The sequence below is a fragment of the Humulus lupulus genome, chromosome 3 (genome assembly GCF_963169125.1).
Source record: "Humulus lupulus chromosome 3, drHumLupu1.1, whole genome shotgun sequence".
Lineage (NCBI taxonomy): Eukaryota > Viridiplantae > Streptophyta > Magnoliopsida > Rosales > Cannabaceae > Humulus > Humulus lupulus.
Window position 1 is genome coordinate 273,275,758 of NC_084795.1, and position 20,511 is coordinate 273,296,268.

General features: G+C 33.9%; 1 protein-coding gene across 1 annotated transcript; it reads right to left on the reverse strand.

Moving 5' to 3' along the window:
- Positions 1–9,093: 9,093 nt before the first annotated feature.
- LOC133824286 (protein NRT1/ PTR FAMILY 8.3-like) lies at positions 9,094–13,317 on the reverse strand. The gene is made up of 5 exons (XM_062257162.1): positions 13,073–13,317; positions 12,196–12,301; positions 11,901–12,118; positions 10,899–11,455; positions 9,094–10,244 (listed from the first exon to the last, which is right to left on the reverse strand). The coding sequence occupies exons 1-5, from the start codon at positions 13,121–13,123 to the stop codon at positions 9,422–9,424; spliced, it is 1,755 nt and encodes a 584-aa protein (XP_062113146.1). The 5' UTR covers positions 13,124–13,317; the 3' UTR covers positions 9,094–9,421.
- Positions 13,318–20,511: the final 7,194 nt, after the last annotated feature.

A 20,511-nucleotide genomic window follows, 5' to 3' on the forward strand; every position in this document is an offset into this window, starting at 1 on the left:
TCAGATCCCCCAAAATGATGCCATGAGCCCTCTATTTATAGGCTCATGGATTGTACATAAATTTCTCCCTTTTACCGGGTCCTTGGTTCTTCCAACAGATTTTAATTAATAAAATATAAATAAATCTAATATTACAACAACATGGCTATTATTCCGGGATATCTGAGGGATTCCCGCGGCAGTTGAGAATGATTAGGGTTGAAGCTGTTACTGAGGACATAGGAAAACACCTCGTCGGCAAAGCACACCTCTAGCACACTTCTGGTCTAACATGACACATCTCCGGTCTAGCATAACACATTTCTGGTCTAGCAAAACAAACTAACTGGTCGGCCAAAACAGATGACCGGTCGGCCAAAATGACTGACTAGTCGGCCAAGCACCTGACTGGTCGGACAAACACCTGACTGGTCGGTCATGACACCTGACTGGTCGGTCATGACACTTGACTGGTCAGTCAAAAATCCTTATCGGTCTGACAGAAACTCTACCAGGTCGGTCAGATCACTTTATCACAACTCCGAAGAGTCAATACATTTATTGACTATTAATGTGTCGTTTACGGACCATGTATTGCCACTTGTTACTTCTGATTCCCACGACATCGAACTCCAATTTTTGGGGATAACATTTGCCCCCCAAGTTTATTATATGATTTACTCGTATGATAAACTTTTTCTCTAACAAAATGTTTTTGAGGTCATCCAAAAGCTTCCATCCGGTTAGTAACCTTCACTTTTGCAATAAACCCACGATCGAACTTTTCTTTTAATTTCTTCAAATTCCATTCTTTGAGCTTATTTGAAATGCCTATTTGGTCCCTGGGACCCAAATAATTTCTTAACTGCTAACCCTTGGGTGTATTGTTTCCTGCTGCTTAGATGCCTGCCTGGCTCTTCGGACATGCACCCCAACACTCGGATAGGCAGCTAGCCGATCAGACACCTCCCACTGGCTGCTCGGATAGCCAGCTAGCATCTCCTCGGACACGGACGCTCGGAAGCACCAGGTTCCTCGGATGGCCAGTTAGCATCCCCTCTAACACAGACGGCAGCTCCTTGAAGGCGCACCCCAGCTGCTCAGACGTAGTCCTGGCTACTCGGACACAGCCCACACTCGATTGGACGCAGCCCTTGCTGCTCGGACGCAGCCCACACCAGATCAGACGCAGCCCACATCTGCTCGGACGAATGCCACCGTCCGCTCGGACGCAGCCCTGGCTGCTCGGACACAGCCCACACCCGATCAGACGCAGCCCACATCCGCTCGGCCACAGCCCCAGCTGCTTGGGTTTGCACAAGATTTCTATGGTTCATGCATTTTACACTTTACTTTTCTTGTTTAACTTGAAACATTATAAGTCTTTTTAGACTTAAAAAGTTTATAAGTTTTTTGTGAATAGTAAAGTCACTCTGATGTATGCCTTATATTTTTGCATGAGTACTTAGTTTTCTAACTTAGAAATTCTAGGCATTTCATAAGTCCATACTAAATATACTTTTTCACACTCTTATTGCTCTAACATTTTATGAGCACAATGTTTATTATCACACGAATATCTGCTCCTATCTTGAAATTTCTAAAAAATTCCAAGTTACTTAAGCTTTGTCAAACAAGTTAGCTTAATGGCCTTTTTGGACTTCGAAAATTTACAAGTCAACCTAAAAATAGATATCTTAACTCATGCTCTCATTGCCTGTGTTAAATTACATACCAGTATACCCCATGTGCCCCCCAAATGATCAAGGGTTGAAAGATCCTTAGTCACTTGCTACTTGACCGAATATGTTCAAGCAGTTAATTACTCGTGAAACACATAGAATATATGGAAAATATTCGAGCAGTTGAACACTGCTCGAACGTATCGACTAGTTGAACACTATCTGATTTTACCGACCAATTGAACACTATTCGGATAATTAACACACATGCACGTTTGTAGCAAGAATCAACCACGTTGCGCGTAATCTCTTTTATTACTCGTAAATTAAAAAAGGACAATACATGTCTAATAACAAGTCTTAAACAACAAAATTGTTCAAAAATAGCTGACTGGTCAGCAAATAACCAGCTCATAAACCAAATTTAAATAACAAGTTAAACAACTTGAAATTAAACTACCACTCTGAAAGCGGTATTTAGTGATAATATATCCTCCGATGCTTGTTGCTCCAGTGGTTTCTGATCCTAGCACTCCCACTCATGTCGAAGTGTCTCGGCATACCTCTCCCTTGCTTTGTTGCTATCCTCAGCCAAGTGTGGACCTCTACATATAGTGTCTAAGGTAAAGTCCACAGGCCTGGGCTGCAAGGGTGGAGACCTTTGTCGTTTGAACCCAGGATTGCTACTGCCTCCTTCTCCTTGGGGTGTCTTTGCCCGATACTTTCTCAACTTGCCCGACCGGAGAAGAAACTCTATATCATCCTTGAGATGATTGCATTCATTCGTGTCGTGACCATAATCTCCATGGAAACGACAAAACTTATTCATGTCTCTCTTCCTCATCTCTTTCCTGATGGGTGGAGGTTTCTTGTAAGAAACCTCTTCATGACTAGTAAGATATATTTCTACTCGGCTGGCTGAAAGAGTGGTGTAATTAGTGAACTGAGGCTCATACTTGCTTGGCTTTTCGTTTGAACTCAACTTTACTTTCTTTTCCTCATGGTGGTCAGACCCGTTATTTCCACGTTTCTTTCCACCATTATTAGGAGAGTCAGTTGATCCGCCCGGATTGTTTATGCCATTCTCCTCTTTCTCAATTGCGTCATCTAATTTCATATACTTGTCTGCTCGGTCAAGAAATTGTTGAAGTGTTGAAATTGGATTTCTATGTATACTGTCCCACAAAGGGCTCCGATAATTTATCCCAGCGGATATGGCAACCATCTTCCCCTCGTCTCCTACAGCAGTTTCTCTATTGGCTTCTCTCATGAATCTCTGTATATAATTCTTTAAAGACTCATCTTTTCCTTGATTGATATCTGCCAAGTGGTTGGCATAAACTGGTGAAGTCCGGGCAGCACTGAATTGTCTACAAAACTCATTTATGAATGCTTCCCAAGAGGTAATGGAATTCGGCTTAAACTTCCAATACCACTCCTGGGCAGTATCTAATAATGTAGTCGGGAAAACTCTACACCGATAATCGTCACTTACTCCGACCAATTCCATCTGGTCCTCAAATTTCCCAACATGTCTGATGGGATCTGCCTTTTCTGTATATACTGACAGAACCGGTACTTTATATTTCGTCGACGGCTGGGCTGCTCTAATCCAGGCACAAAATGGGCTGCCACTCCAGTGGTCTATCGCATCCATCATGGAAGGTCGTTTTGAAAAACCTTGCACTGCAGCTGTTAGTACATCAAGTTGGGTTTGGATGGCTGGTGCAACTGACGAAGTTCCAAGGTCTTGACCGCCTGGTCGGGCATTACCATCTGGTGCACTGTCGTCAAGTATTTCTACTTGACTGGCAGGGCGATTCGGATTTTGCCCTTCGACTGAGACGGTCCTCCTCTTGTTGGTGATAACATCCCTTAGATCCTTCCGAGAAACATGCTCTCCTGCCCGATCGAACACCGTACTCTTCGATTTTTTAGAGGGCTTACTACGTGGGACTTGCTCTCCTCCACTATGCTGCTGGTCAGGGTGCAGTGGAGGCCTTTCAGTACGTCCCGGGCAGTCTTTTCCTCCTTGTTGGTCGTTGCCCCCTTTTCCTTTGACTGGTCGGTGTGATGACTATCAGCCTCATCACGACCATGTCTATCTTTGAACTGTGAAGTCCTCTTATCTCGAAAAGTCCTGGTCTGTTCCTGCCTGGGTGGAATCTTTGCACCATCTCCTCTTGGAAAGCACCTATTGCTTCCTGGAGTTCTTCAACTTCTGGAGTGGTCTCCTCGAGAAAGACCATGGGCTCAGTCTCTGGGTTCTACGGTCCAGGACCTTCTGATCTAGCAGGCTCTTTTGACGTGCCTGACTTTTTGGATGCCACATTGGTATTCTTGGGCGTCATCTTGGTATGGTAGTCTTCTGTTTCTTGAGTTCAACTCTCAATGAAAGCACCAAAATGTTGACCACGATTTTGGCCAACAACGAGTAGATGTCAAAACTACAGTAAGCCTTGAAAATAAAGTAAATAACACACGTAATTTTTATAGTGGTTCAGCCCCAATTTGTTGGTAATAGTCTAATCCACTTGGAGTTGTGATATATATCCTACACTTAAGATCAGATGAACTTGAGCCAACTGAGTTTCTTAAGTGTAAGTAGACTAATACATAGTTTCTCTCCCAAAACTCTCTTAGAAAGTGCCCCAAGAATGCCCCAATTTACAGTCCCAAAGTCTCAAAACTAAAGAGTTTTTCCCAGTCTAAAAAGATCAGATCAAATCCCCCAAAATGATGCCATGAGCCCTCTATTTATAGGCTCATGGATCGTACATAAATATCTCCCTTTTACCGGGTCCTTGATTCTTCCAACAAACTTTAATTAATAAAATATAAATAAATCTAATATTACAACAATATGGCTTTTATTCCAAGATATCTGAGAGATTCCTGCAGCAGTTGAGAATGATTCGGGTTGAAGCTGTTACTGATGACATAGGCAAACACCTCTCGTCGGCAAAGCACACCTCTAGCACACTTCTGGTCTAACATGACACATCTCTGGTCTAGCATAACACATTTCTGGTCTAGCAAAACAGACTGACTGGTCGGCCAAAACAGATGACCGGTCGGCCAAAATGACTGACTGGTCGGCCAAGCACCTGACTGGTCGGACAAACACCTGACTGGTCGGTCATGACACCTGACTGGTCGGTCATGACACTTGACTAGTCAGTCAAAAATCCTTATCGGTCTGACAGAAACTCTACCAAGTCGGTCAGTGATAACTCTACAAAATAGAGTTATTTTACCACTTTTTATGTGTTAATTGTTGCTTAATTCTTGAGTTTTTAAGTAATTTATTAAGTTTTTTTGAGTAATTTTGAATTTATTAGGTTTATTTCAATTTTATAGATTTTTGTGTGTTTTTATAGTTATTTTGTTGTAAAATGTTATAGTTAATTATTTGAATTATTGTTGTTTAATTTGAGGTAAAAAATGTGGTATTATTGAGCTTAAATGTTAAATATAAATTAAGTTATAATTAATATTTTAAAAAAAATTAACTTAATTTATTTTATAGTGAAAATATTTTATTATGATTTATTTTATATTTATTTTGTATGAAATTTATGGTATTTTTGGGCTTTAAAAAAGTGAGGAAAAGAAGAAATAAAAGTGGTATTTTTACAATCAAACCCAAGTCTCCAACAAGTCCAATGTCAGGCCCAAAACCGTCAGAAGCCCAATTGACTCCAGCCAGCATCTCTTCAGCAAGTCCTCCCTGCCGAGACCCTCTCCAGCTCCCTGCCAGGTCGCCAACTATCGCCTCCAAGAAGCAGCAAACCGAAGAGATCCTCTTCATTTGCATCCCTCATGCCTCCTGTTCAAAGTGCCAGCCGTGGGCCTGCGCCAACCACACGGTCCAGCTACTCTCCTCACCAACTTCTGGGCCGCCTGCCACCAGCCTGCCCAACGGGCCTGTTCCACTCCAGCCCGCCTGGCCCAACTCTAAGTTGCCTTCAGTAGCTCCCAACTCCACAAGCCCAGAAGCTCCATGGCCCAAACTGCCCCAAGACAGCCAAGCTGCCAACACAGCCACCAAAATGCCAAAAACCATATTTTTCTTCAATTTTATAAAGATCTTAGTCAATCCCGAGATTGTCTCCCATGATTTCCTGAGTATCCAATTATTTATGAAAGAATATTTGTAACAAATTATTGTAATCTTCCCTGAGCCTATAAATAGAGAAAAATAGCTCAAGGGAGGGACTTTTGGACTTTTAGCTTTCTAATTATCTGATAGTAGAGTTTTACAAGTGTATTAGAGCTCTCACATTCGAGATATTGTATTTGTTCTTCAGAGGTTGGTGAAACTCATTGAACCCTAGTTCTTTGATCACTCCTTTTGAATCCTACATCAATAACAGCTCAAGTGGACGTAAGTCATTACCAGACTTTGAGGCCGAACCACTATAAATTCTCGTGTTATTTACTGTTTTTGTCATCACATTCATTTCAACATATTTGTCCACATCAAGCATATTTGACTCCGTGTCAGTTGTCCAAAATCAGGGTCAACAGCTTTATATGTTGTTATATATAGCTACTTTAGAGTTTCAAGGGTTGTTTAACATATATTGCTTTGTGGGTTGCTTAACATATTGTTTTATGGGTTGCTTATGAGGATTATGAGTTGCTTAGGAGTTTCAATAGTTGCATAACATATGTTGTTTTATGGGTTGTTTAACATGTTTGCTTAAGAGTTTCAATGATTGCTTAACATGTTGTTTTATGAGTGTTTATCAAGTTGTTTTATGGGTTGCTTAAGGATTTTCAATGGTTGCTTAAGTATTTTTAAGAATTGTTTTATATGTTGCCTATAAAGATTATGAGTTACTTAACAAATTGTTGTATAAAGTTGCTTTAGAGTTTCAATAATTGCTTAACGATTATTATATATGGTTGTTTTAAAGTTTTAAGGGTTGTTTTATGAGTTGTTTATCAAGTTAATTTATAAATTACTTAAAGAGTTTCAATGGTTATTTTATGAGTTGCTTAAGTAGCTTTAATTGTTGATTTATAGGTTGCTTATAAGAATATGAGTTTCTTAACAAGTTGTTGTGTAGAGTTGCTTTAAATTTTCAAAAATGGTTTGACAAGTTGATTTGTAGGTTGCCAAACAAGGTATGAATGGTTGAGTATGTAATATTTTTACTGTTAGTCTTAGTGTAATGAGACTATGGCAAATTACTCACTACCATAAAAATAAACATTAAACCTATATAACTTATAGTTTTTTAAAATACAATTAACCTCTCACATATATATCACACAAATTAAAAACTATTTATCCCTAATTCTCACGTGAGAAGTTAATACATGTGTATTGTAAGCTAATGAATCAAATGTTAGCATTTTTTTTATATTTGTCGGTGATTATACCAATCTAGAGTCAATATGTAACATGTACTACAATTATTGATCAGCAGTAATATCCCAAGAAAGATATAATTTTTTTATTGCTCCAATAAAATATATATATATATATTTATATTATAAAAGCTATTTATATGTAAATCGTAAAAAAAATTTAAATAAAACGTGCAAACCGTATATTTGAAAAAAGGTTGTTATAAAAATGAAATGGGAAAAAATCAACATAAAAATGAAAAAACTATTAAAAATAGCAGTAAATGAGATAATTTTGCATTCATATAAATTCAAATATTATAAGATATTATTATTGTAATAATATTAAATATAAGATTACATCTTCTATATAATAAATGTGTAGATAACGGAAGTTCTTGGTTTTAACAGTTTTTTATCTTTTTAATGTTAACTTTAACCGAATATTTTTATATTTAACAGAATATTCTTTTATTTAACCGTAGTTTGTAAACACTTAAACTTAAATAAAATAAAATAAATAATTAAAAAATTAAAATAGGATATTTTTTAGATATTTTACAATAATAAATATTTAAAAATAATAAATAATTAAACAACTTAAAATAAGATATTTTTCAGATATTTTACAATGATAATTATTTTAAAATAATAAATAATTAAACAAATTAATATATGATATATTTATAATATTTTACAATGATAATTGTTTAAAATAATAAAATCATTCGTTTTATAACTTAAATAAAATTTAATTAAACTTAAACTCCTTATTAGAATAATATCATATTAAACATATAATATAATCTACTGTGAATTAGCAACAAATGATTTTTTTTTTTTAAAAACTAGCAAGATACTTAAATTTAAAATATATGTATAATATATAATATTACATTAAATATATAATATATAATCTTTTGTTGTCACTCCTAAATTCAAAAATTAGAACAAATATAAACTTAAACAAAAATAAATAAATTATTTAATTAAAATAAGATATTTATTTCAAAATTTATATGACATTAATATAAATTTAATAAAAATAATTAATAAATTTTATAAATAAAACTAAGCAAACGTGCCTATTGCACGTTACTTATATCTAGTATATCATAAGTATATTAATATAAATTCAAATTCAAATGTTATAATATGTCATTGTTATAATAATATATATACAAAAATAAATATTTAATAATTATATTAATATAAATTCAAATATTATAAAATATTATTATGATAATATTATATAATCTTAATTTTTTTAATATGAATTCAAATATTATTATTATAATAATATTTAATACTTTTATTAATATAATTTAAATATTATACAATATCATGATAATAATATATTATACATAATCTTAAATTTTATTAAAAAAATTATCAAAATAATATTTTGGTTTAATTTTTTATTTAATATGTTTATGTGATTATGCCATTCTTTTATATATACATAATATTATTTATTTATTTAAAATTTATATGACAATGATACAAATTTAATAAAACTAATTAATAATTTCTATCAATAAAACTTGTATCTGATCAAATATAAAAAAATCACATAAAATTTTATTCATGGTTGAAAAGTTTTGATAAGATAAAATGAACCAACACAACAAAAAAATAAATAATTAAAAAGAAACCTTTTACTTACTAACAAAAAAAACAATCATAAACAATTCAATTCCAAATAGTTACATATATAACCCCTAATCATTTAATATGACAAATTATTACAGTAGTATTTATCACTGTCAATTAAAAAGAGAAGAAAAAAAAAGTAAATATTTCTCCAAATTGCTAATTGTTAATGTGTTAATATTTTCTCCAAACCTTTTTCATTTTAAAAAAAAGTAATATAGAATGATATTTTGTGAAAATACAGAAACCAACTTTGAAAATAATTAAGATTAAAAAAGATGAAAATGACCATTTCTAAAAAAGTTCAAGATTACTACTGTTCATTTTAGAATGTTATGAACTAAAGTTAGACAGCAAACAAACAAATTTGGAACCATCAAATAAATTCAATTTATTGGCAATTAAATGCAGATAACCAACCTTGAAAGAAAAAGCAATAGATTGTTCTTTTATAATCTCCACAGAAGTATGTATTGAATCAACAGCTAAAACTCAAAAGTTCTTGACTAAATACATGAAAACAATATAATTTACATGTTCATTTTTTCCAACTAAAATCAAAGGAAAGAAATTCAAATATTTGTGGAGATTGCATTGCAGTGGTTATTTACAAACTAAGGAGAGCATAACTCTTGCATAGTGTATATGGAACTGTCAGCCTTTCCACACTATCTCCCCTGTAGCTTAATGCTCTCTCAGAATTGAAGCCTTCCTGGAGAGCCCCTTAAGAAGCCTTCCTTGAGAGCCCCTTAAGAAGCCTTCTTATGCTTGTACCTTCCGGCACAAACCACATAGGCCAGCACATTTAGAAAGCTGAGTCCGGCCAAAAGCCAGAAATAATAGTCAAGATGACCCTCATTCAGATTGTCAGGTATCCAACCCAGCTTCCCACCTTTGGTTGTGAAGTAAGTTACGACAGTCAGAATAAAAGAACTCAAATAATTTCCCAATGAAGTTGTTAGAAGAGCCAATGCACTGCATAAACTCCGCATAGCATCAGGAGATTGATCATAAAAGAACTCAAGTTGCCCAATGAAAAAGAATATCTCGGCGGCACCCAACAAAAAGTATTGGGGTATTTGCCATAAGATGCTAAGTGGCACAGGTATGGCTTCGTCAACTAAGCCAAGTTCTTTGGCTAGCCGCAGTCGATTAATTTCTACCACAGCAGCAGCAGACATGCACAGAACTGAAACAGCGAGGCCAATTCCCATCCTTTGCAACTCTGAGAAGCCCCTTTCCTTGCCTGTAAATTTCCTTGCAATTGGGACAATTATCCTGTCATAAACAGGAACCCAGAAAATAACACTGATGACATCGAAAGACGAGAGAGAGGCTGGAGGAATGACAAATGAACCAATGCTTGTGTCCATCATTGTGCCTTGCTCCACAAACATTGTAGACATTTGTGCATATACAGCAGAAAAGACTATCCCAGTAGCCCAAACGGGGAACATTCGGATCACAATCTTCAGTTCCTCCACCTGAGTTACAGTGCAAAGCCTCCAGGGATCAGAGAAGTTGCCGCTATTATTCTCTGCATCAGATATGATAGCAGCTCTATCGAGGCACCTGCAACAAATGCGCAATTTCATTTAAATCCAAAGGAGCAATTTCATTTACACAATAAATATGGACATTATAGTGATCAAACGGCAAAATAAATGTTGGAAACACCAATTCAAAATACTAAGATCAAACGAACTTTTATTCAAATCTTTGGATAAAACTACGAAAGAAAAGCAGCTTCTGCAAGAAAATTAACACAAATTTCATAAATGTCCTCACTCTTTCCCTATCAGATATTGCACTGTGGTAATAATAAAAATAATAGCAATATTATAAATGAAGAGCTAGCACCCACAAGTGACATTATATGGCCCTCAAAAATTACAAGTTCAACAAAGTTAAATCAGCTTTGGTTAGACAAGAAGTCAAGACATGAGAATATTATGCAAAATATTACCAAACTGCAGATCATAGAAAAAGTGTTTTTGCTACTGGGAAAATAAACTGCCAGTGGAACTAACAGCACAAAAGATCAAGTTTTGTATAAGAAAACTCAAATGGAGCTGCAACTAAATGTGCCTACAAAAACTTAAATATTGTCATTATGAATAACACAATCTAAGGATTGCCAAATAAAATTGCCTTTTATTAACTATTTTTTTTTGGGGGGGATCATGTTATAGACGCAACTTTAAAAAAAAATCCAAGGAAGATTACTTTAGTTCATCAGTATGTTCCAGTTTACGACTTCCTTCAATGGCAGATATTTTATCTTGTGTTTCAAATAGGAGACTGCTGTCTTTAGGGACCTCCAAAGTCCATTTACGGAATGATGCAACCATAACTTGGCACATCCTTGTAATAGGGCTTCCCCCAGGTTTCTGGAACCTATAGAGAGGTGTGCCTGCAAAGAAACTAGCAATGGCAATTCCCATGAACAACGCAGGAATGCCAAATCCTAGACCCCACCCAGCATTGTCTTGAATATACACCAGAAGACTACTTGATATAAGAGCACCAATATTTATAGAAAAGTAAAACCAGTTGAAGAAGGATCCTTTCTTTACCCTCTCCTTCGAATCAGTATCATCAAACTGATCCGCCCCAAAGGAGGACACACATGGTTTGATCCCACCAGTCCCTAGCGCAATCATGTAAAGTCCAACGAAGAATACTGCATATTGTGATGGGCTAGCCACTGGACAATCAGAACCAATGCATTCTGGAGGCTTTAGTGCTGGAACTGATGCTGAGATAGTCAAAACACACATTCCCTGAAAAGAATAATTAACTAATCATTATTATGATTGAATGTCTTTTCTTTCCTTAACTTTTCAACCTTATTCAGAGAATCAGAATAGGACAGTAAATCATCTATTATACAACTACTCAAAGATTGCTATATGACACACTGAATGGAGCACTAACATTCTTTTTAATCTACAAAGGGAATCCCTTAGCAAAGTACAGCAGAATTAGAAATGATTCCCCAAACCACGAACCTTCATTATGCTTCTATGTTACTCAAAAGTCCCTTGGCAAAATTGGTATTCCCATTCACAGGTTTCAGGGTCAATCAATTGGGGGATGAGACTTAACAGAAAGAAGCTACCCCATTTTGTAGGGTAAAAATTACAATTTAAATGGAATGCCAAAGGATTAAATGAAATTCTTACTGGCAAAAAAAGAATAAAGGATAGCGTTTCCAATTGGACTTACAATAAAGTAAATTGTGGAGAAAACACCAATTGTCCAATATCTTCCCCAGTAAGCATCTGCCATGATGGCTCCAATAAGGGGAGTAAGATAGCAAGTTCCTCCCCAAGTAGTAACATTTCTTGCTGCCGAGACATTTCCTTCGTGCAGCTTCTTCGTAAGATACGTAACAAGATTAGTGGAAATTCCATAGTAAGCCAAACGTTCACAGCACTCGGTACCTGTAATGTATATTACAAAGATTTGAGAAAAATAGCTAGTTTAATAAATGGAAACAACATTAAGAACAATAGAACACCTAGAATGAAGGGGCAAGCTTTCCAGTTTCCAGTATTCTCCTTCAGCACACGGTTTCCTTTTAGGTCAACTGAGCCATCGCCAGTGTAAAGTCCACTCTCTTCATTCTGAAATAAAATACTAAAATAATTATGTGCCTAATCCAAGAATGCATATCACAAAAGTAACAGACACTACTTTTCAGCTCAGTCTAAGCAAGCAAAAACACCATGTGGCTAACGCAGAAACAAGTGTCAAAAAAGCAAAGGATGTGATTCTGCTCATACTCCCTCTAAAACAAGCAACACTCATGAGTGGCTGATACAGAAATGAGTATCGAAAACTAAAGGACACCATTTTCAGCTTACTTTCCCTCAAAAGCAAGCAAAAAAAAAAAACCAAAAGTTTAAGGATGCCATTTTCAGCCGAGGCTTGCGCGAATGCAAGCGAAGACAGTGTTCAGAAAACTCTCTCTTGATCAGTGACTGATGTAAAATGATTCTTTGTTAAAGATTTATACAAGTAGAAAGTTGATCATTAAGATTCTGATAACATCAAATCCAATGTTGAAACAGGATAAAGGAAGACTTGAAAACCAACCATGGCATTTATTCCCCCCACTAACTCAAATTTATAATAGTAATAATTAGGAAAAAGAAAATCTCTTCCAATAATCTTCAAATTCACTACCATCATAACCTGTATTGGATAATTTTGCCACGAATAAAAAACCCAGATTCAAAAATTCCAAAATTCTCAAGAAAACTGATATGGGCCGTGGCCATACTAATCCAACCTAAAGAGAAATTGTATTTGGAGACAATTCACATCCAAAGAAAAAAGCGATATCAATATCAATGGAAGAAACAGAAGATTAAAAGAAGATAAAGGAGTGGAACCTGAAGAAGACCATCTTCCAAGAGCGATCTATCCTCCTCCAGGGAACCCATTTCTCTTCTTCTGAACTTTTTTGTTTTTGGGTAAACAAATTTTCGGTCTACGGATAGTTGGATACTTTTCTTTCCTTATAAGTTATTTCTTTATTTATTGGTGATCTGAACTTATTTTTTTATTTGGTTTTAATAGATTCCTTATCTGAGTTGAAGATGCTTACTTTGAAATGAGGTTAGTTAGGGGTAAGAAAGCTAAGATCGGTGACGTCATGAGCTGAAGACAAAACATTGGAAGTTGGAAAAAGATATGTGTTTTGGGAGTCGCAAAAATGTACTCAATCGTGTACACGCATCATCTACCCACATTACATCAAATTGGCAATAGGAATAAATAAATTAGAAAAAAATATTTAATTATGTTGTTTACGATTAGAAAATGAATAAGAATTATTTTTTGAAGGCTGTGACGGGAGTTCAGGTTAGAGAAAAATATTACTCGTGAAAAATGTACGGATATATTCAACCATACATAAAAGTAAATGTACTCTCATGTTTATTATTATGCATTGATACAATATTATTAGATATATGTATATATGCACTCTTAATGATTAATACTCATAAATAATTATTTTGATACTAATTATTGAATTAAGATGAATGATTTATATTTATAATTTTTAATTAAAATTTTTAAAAATAAATTGTGATTTTTTCATATTTTTAGAAGAGTGACCTAATGACATGTCGGTCACATAATTATTAAATTAAAGAATTAAAAAAAATATTATCTAAACATTATATAGGAAATTTGTATTATATATTAATAAAAAAAATAACTCAAGTATGTTATAAGTTCTATATTCTAGTTTTCAAAAAGAAAAAGTGGTTACTTTTTGGGTTTTCAAAAATATCAGTTTTGAATGTCGCTGGCGTTTCTAGAATTCTCAGCTCCAATCTCGCTCTATAGACAGATATGGAAGTCGCTGCCACCACCATAGGACACCTTAGGATCAAGACTTCAAAGCCTAGTTTCGCACACCTCCCATACTTGTCATTGTGCGGTAATGCTCTCAAATATTTTTGGGATATTTGATTTTTTTTATCTATATATATATATATGTGTTTGTGTTTGTTATCTTGGACTCCCAGTTTGAATTTGATTTTGTTTAGCAAGTTTCGTGATATAGTTTTCTTGATCTACTATCTATATATTATTTCATTTTATCTATTTTTCTGGGTTATTTTCTTATGATATATCGAAGATATTGAATATTGATAATGAATTTTTTTTGAGTGTACGATTTTAATCTTCACTATCATCCTCATTTTCATTGAATTTGTAGGCATTATTTCAATTTAGTAATGCAGAGATAGTATCGTTAGCAAGAAATGACTTGATGGAGGGAGCATATCTAGGTATCATTTAGTGAGATTTGGGGGTATTTGAATTACTAGTGCAAGTATTTTGACTATGCAGAATGCAAAAGAAAATTAAGAACTTAGAAGATTTTTTAAAGAAATTGAAAGAAACCGAAGAAGAAGAATGAAAGCTCTATACTACAATTATGTATTTTGTTTTACTCAACTTTTCTAAATATAATTACATACGTTTTATTTGTTATGTGTATTATGTAGATGTTTTGTATACATAAATTTATATTGTAATGAGAAAGAAAAAAAACATTTAATGAAAATATTATTGTTATTGTTATTATTGTTTATTTTGGGTATTTTTACTTTTTTGTTTTCCATTATAAATTTTGAAATTGTATGAATTTGAGATATTTTGGGACCTGTGCATTAAAAAAGTAATAATAAAAATAATTTTTTATTGGTCAAATATCTCATTAAGGAATAGAATATATTTTTTTAAAGACAACCAAAATAATATCTATTATTTAATATAATCAATACATTGACAATAGTCATTAAGTCAATATTATATTAGGGTAGAGAATAAGTTATTATTTAATTATCATTTCCAAATAAGAAGGTTTTCAATATTAAATTACTACTAATGAATATAAATATTACTAATTAATTTCAAAATTATGGGAAAATTTCAATAAATTTATTCTTTTCAATTTTTATTTGGAAATTTGAACTTAAAATTTTATTTTAGAGAAAATTTTAAAAGGTAATTTTAAATGTTAATAGAGCACATAGATGGTGTGGTTGAGAATTTAAAATTACAATTTATAATAACACACTAATTTAAAAATTCGAAAATAGGGTTCTTAGGGTAAAAATGGAAAATAAATGGTAAAAAAAACAGTATGTTGGGTAATTTCTCTTCTTATTAATTAAAAAAAATATTAAGTGTTACCAAAATAAACTTTTGCTGTGAAAAAAATATTAAAGAATTTATAAGTTAAATACCACAGACTAAAAAATATTAAGAATTTTTACAACAAATGCTATGAAAATAGTGAGATGCAATGAATTAAAATTTACTGAGAAAGCACAATACAATATAGAATCTTATTAGGTGACAAAACATTTACAATGTAACCAATCAATACTTATTTTTCTTGATTCTCAAATACAGAATGTAGAAAGAAAATGATACCAAAAAAGAAGAAAATATATATTTCAAAATTCAAATGACACCGACACTGGTGTTAGAATATACAAGTAACTATCCCTTCGAAATTACCACACAAAAATGGAGTGAAGCCAGTTGACATCTATCAACTAGAGTAGAATCTATAGATTACCATAAACTTATAGAGGGGTGCTAAGGCACTTAGTCTACTCAATCTAGACCATTCGAGTGAGTAGCATTTCTATAGCTATATTTATATGTTTGATTAATTAGTAGTATGAGTTAACATGCTTCCCATTTAGTTTTGGGAAAGGATCTTACTTGCCTAAAAACCACAACTTTGTTGTTGTGAGCGAACTACTCTTTTACAAGATTATTGTGTATCAATATAGCCACAATGCACACAAAAGCATGCATATGAATATGATGATAAAATAGCCTACCGGATTAGCCATCAGCTATAGGTAATGTATTGACAGAGAAATGTTTTAGAGAGTTTTCATTAGCAAAATATAAAAGACAAAAGTACCTCATCCAGGTTCATGTCTGGCTTAAGCTATTTTAATGCTTTACAATTATTTCCAACTTCAGTTGGTGTGCTTTAATTGGGTCCTTTTGAGTAAGTAATTGTTTCGTAAGCATAAGAGAAATTAATCTAGAATAAGTCTTCCAACAAAATTCTCAATCAAATTAGAAAATTTGGGAAGTCACTTGGAAATTTACATTTTCTTTATAAATCATTGATAAACTTGGAGTTCTAGCTTCTCAAGAACGAGATATACACCTAATCTCAGGAACCCGATAATATTCATACAAAATTTAAATGGACACAATAAAATCAATGGCAACAAAAGAAAATTATATAATTAAATTTCACGAAAGTATTAGTGATAAACAATCTAATATTTAATCTTGGATAGTGATTATGATTTTGGTCCAATTTGTTTTTTTTTCCTTTTTCTATTTCTAAATTGAATAAAGAAGAACAATTTCAACAATGGAGTAGTTAAGTAAAATATGTATAGTTTATGAAACTCTAATTTTCTAAACTTGTCATTTTAAAAAAGCAGGTTAATTTCCAAAAATAACTTATCTCTCATTGGTTAGAATCACTATTCCTTATAGACAAACAAATGTGAATTTAATGAGAAACAAAAAAAAAGACAAGAGAATCTTGACAAAAAAAATTATTTGTTAGTAACTTGTTATACTAAGTCACTATTTTGTCATGTCATTATGATTGTTGGTAACCATTCATAGGTAGTAACCATTCAGAAATTGTCCATATATGGATATATAGAGAGACCCAAAAATACTTCAACTTTATTGATACTTCATTGGCCTATATATAGGCAATACAACTTACTGAATAACAAAAACTAAACATTGAAAATGCCTAAAAAATAGGATATGACTAAACGTTCTTACTTGCAAACAACCCACTACACATTAATACCCAAAGAATATGACAAAATATTGACTCAATGATTCATCATAAATAAATCAATGACTCAGCACAAATAAAACAAACTACATGACTCATCAAAAACAAACAATAGCTCAAATGATCAACACGTAAGCTACACTTTAACACCCTCCCTTAAACTGATATATGCAGAAATCAGTTTAAAATTAATTTATTTTTCCCACGTCCTGAACTTCATTTAGAGAGCAAACTCCAAGCATATTTCTAAGCTTCAGAAACGTAATAGGCTTAAGAGGCTTGGTCAATATATTTGCAATTTGATCTTTACTTTTGCAAAATACCAAATCAATAACTCCATCCTTACATAAATCACGCAGGAAATGATACCTTATATCAATATGTTTGCTTCTTCCATGTAAAACAAGATTCTTTGAGAGCTTTATTGCAGATATATTATCACAATGAATCACTGTGGGATCATCTTGTTGATTGTGTAGTACTTCAAGCAATCTTCTTAACCAAATAGCTTGACATGAACTTGATGCTGCAGCAACAAACTCAGCTTCTGTAGTTGATGGTGTGACTATTTGTTGCTTCTTAGATTACCATGAAATAGCTCTTGAATTCAATATAAACACTGCTCCTGAGGTGCTCTTTCTATCATCAAGATCCCCAGCATAATCACTATCTAAAAAACCAATTAAACTTGATTTTTTACCTTTTTTGTATAAAATTCCAAAATCGGTTGTACCTTTTAGATACCGTAAGATTCTTTTTGCAGCCAAGATGTGAATTTCAGTTGGATTCTCCGTGTATCTGCTGATTAAATTGACTGCGTGCATGATATCTGGTCTTGTAGATGTTAGATACATAAGACTTCCAATTATTTGCTTGTACATTGTTGAGTCCACCCTTTTTCCTGCTCCATTCTTTGAGAGTTTTATACCAACTTCACTTGGGGTGGTGACTGGATTACAATTCTTCATCATAAATCTGTCCAGTATTTCTAAGCATATTTCTTTTGAGAAATGAAAATACCAGTATGTGACTGTACAATCTCTATACCAAGAAAATAGTTCATCAACCCCAAATCTGTCATATCAAATTCCTTCATCATAGACATCTTAAAATCATTAAGCATGGTTTTATCATTACTAGTATAAATAAGATCATCAACATATAAACACACAATTAAAATTTCCTCTTCAACACCATATTTAATGTAAAGAGTGTGTTCATATGGACATTTAATAAAACTATACTTCATAAAATAAGCATCTATACGACTGTACCAAGCTCGTGGTGCTTGTTTCAGTCCATATAGTGCTTTCTTTAATTTATATACCTGACCTTCACAACTTTGCTTCACATATCCAGAAGGTTGGTCAATGTAAACTTCTTCTTCCAACTTTCCATGTAAAAAGGCTGACTTCACATCCAATTAATAGATGTGCCATGAGTTTTGAGCAGTAATCGATAACACCAATCTAATAGTGTCTAGCTTTGCTACTGGAGCAAACACTTCTTTGTAATCCACACCAAATTCTTGCTTGTATCCCTTTGCAACAAGTCGCGCCTTATGCTTATCAACTCTGCCATCTTTGTTTAACTTTGTTTTATAAACCCATTTAACACCAAAGGATTTCTGTCCTTTAGGAAGTTTGACCAGCTCCCACGTATTGTTTTTCTCTATTGACTCAATCTCTTCATTCATAGCCTTTTTCCACTTTGAGTCTTTGACAGCTTCTTCGAATGTAATGGGATCACAATCTGATAAAAGAGCATAATGGGCAATTGAATCATTATTATCAGATGGAATACATGTTACCTCAAAGTCTTCCATCCATGCAGGCCTCCTCCGAACACGACAAGCACTTAAAACAGCCCCGTCGTAAGTGTTTTCTGCTGTTGTTGGTGAAATTTCAAAAGCTGCAGAAGCTCCATTTGGTGGACATTCAGGTGTATTAGCTGTCAGATTTTGTCTTTGCAGAGGTTGTTGCTTTTCTTCTTCAGCATCGATATCAAGAATAAGTTGAGTAGATTGTTGCTCATCCCAATTCCAGGTTCTTTCTTCATCAAAAATGACATCTCTGCTGATCACAATCTTCTTTGTGAGTGGATTGAACAATTTATAAGCCTTGGAAGTTTCACTTATTCCAAGAAAGACACATTTTTTACCCTTATCATCAAGCTTCTTCCTTTTCTCATCTGGAACATGTGCGTAAGATATGCAACTAAAAATTCTAAAATGGTCTACAGTTGGTTTCCGCCCACTCCAAGCTTCCTCTGGTGTTGAGTTTTGACCAGAGATGGTGGGAATTTTATTCAACACATGAACGCTCCAATTTACCGCTTCTGGCCAAAAACTCTTTGGAACTCTTCCATTTGCTAGCATGCTTTTCACCATGTTAAGAATTGTTTGATTCTTCCTTTCTAATACACCGTTTTGCTGAGGTGTATAGGCAGCGGTTAATTCTCTTCGTATTCCTTGATTATCACAGTAGCTTTCAAACTCTTTTGAGCAATATTCTTCGCCACGATCGGTGCGAAGAGTTTTGATGGTGTTTTCCACTTCTTTTTCAACGTGTGCCTTGAAGCTTTTAAATGTACTAAAAGCTTCTGATTTTTCCTGTAAAAAATACACCCAAGTTTTTTCTAGTATAGTCATCAGTGAAGGTAATAAAGTATCGTTTACCTCCATTAGAAGTTGGATTTATTGGTCCACAAATGTCTGAGTGAACCAACTCCAAGACTTTTTTCGCTCTCCATGACTTCCCTTTTGGAAATGGCTCCCAATGTTGCTTGCCAATAATGCACTCTTCACACACATTGTTAGTAGGAACAATTTGAGGAAGACCAATCACCATGCCTTTTTGATATAGAGTTTTTAAACCATTAAAGTTTAAATGACCATACCGAAAATGCCAAAGCCATGTTGGATTGCTTACTTTGGCCATGTGACAAGCTTGGACAATGTTGATTTTCAAAGGAAATAATCTATTATGGGCCATTTCAGTTTGAGCAACAAGACCCCTTTGGGGATCAAATATCTCACAAGCACCATTCTTGATGGTAACTTCATATCCTTTTTCTTGTAGCTGTCCAAGGCTTAGCAAATTAATTTTAAGATCGGGAACATAAAACACATTAGACATAATTTCAACACAACTATCATTAGTCTTGATTTGGATATCTCCTTTTCCCATAACATTTATTTTAGAATTATCACCAAAACTAGCAGTAGTATGATGATCCTCATTTAAATGGGAAAAAAATGACTTACTTCCACACATATGGTTGCTACAGCTTGTCTAAATACCATATATTTTCTTCTAGCTTGAGCTTGTTGTCATGAGTTGTCATCAATAGAGTTTTTTCTTCCTTCTTATCTACGAAATTCGATTTCTCCACTTCTTAGTTTTGCGGCAGCCTTGTATAACATTCAGATTTATAATGGCCAAGTCTATGACA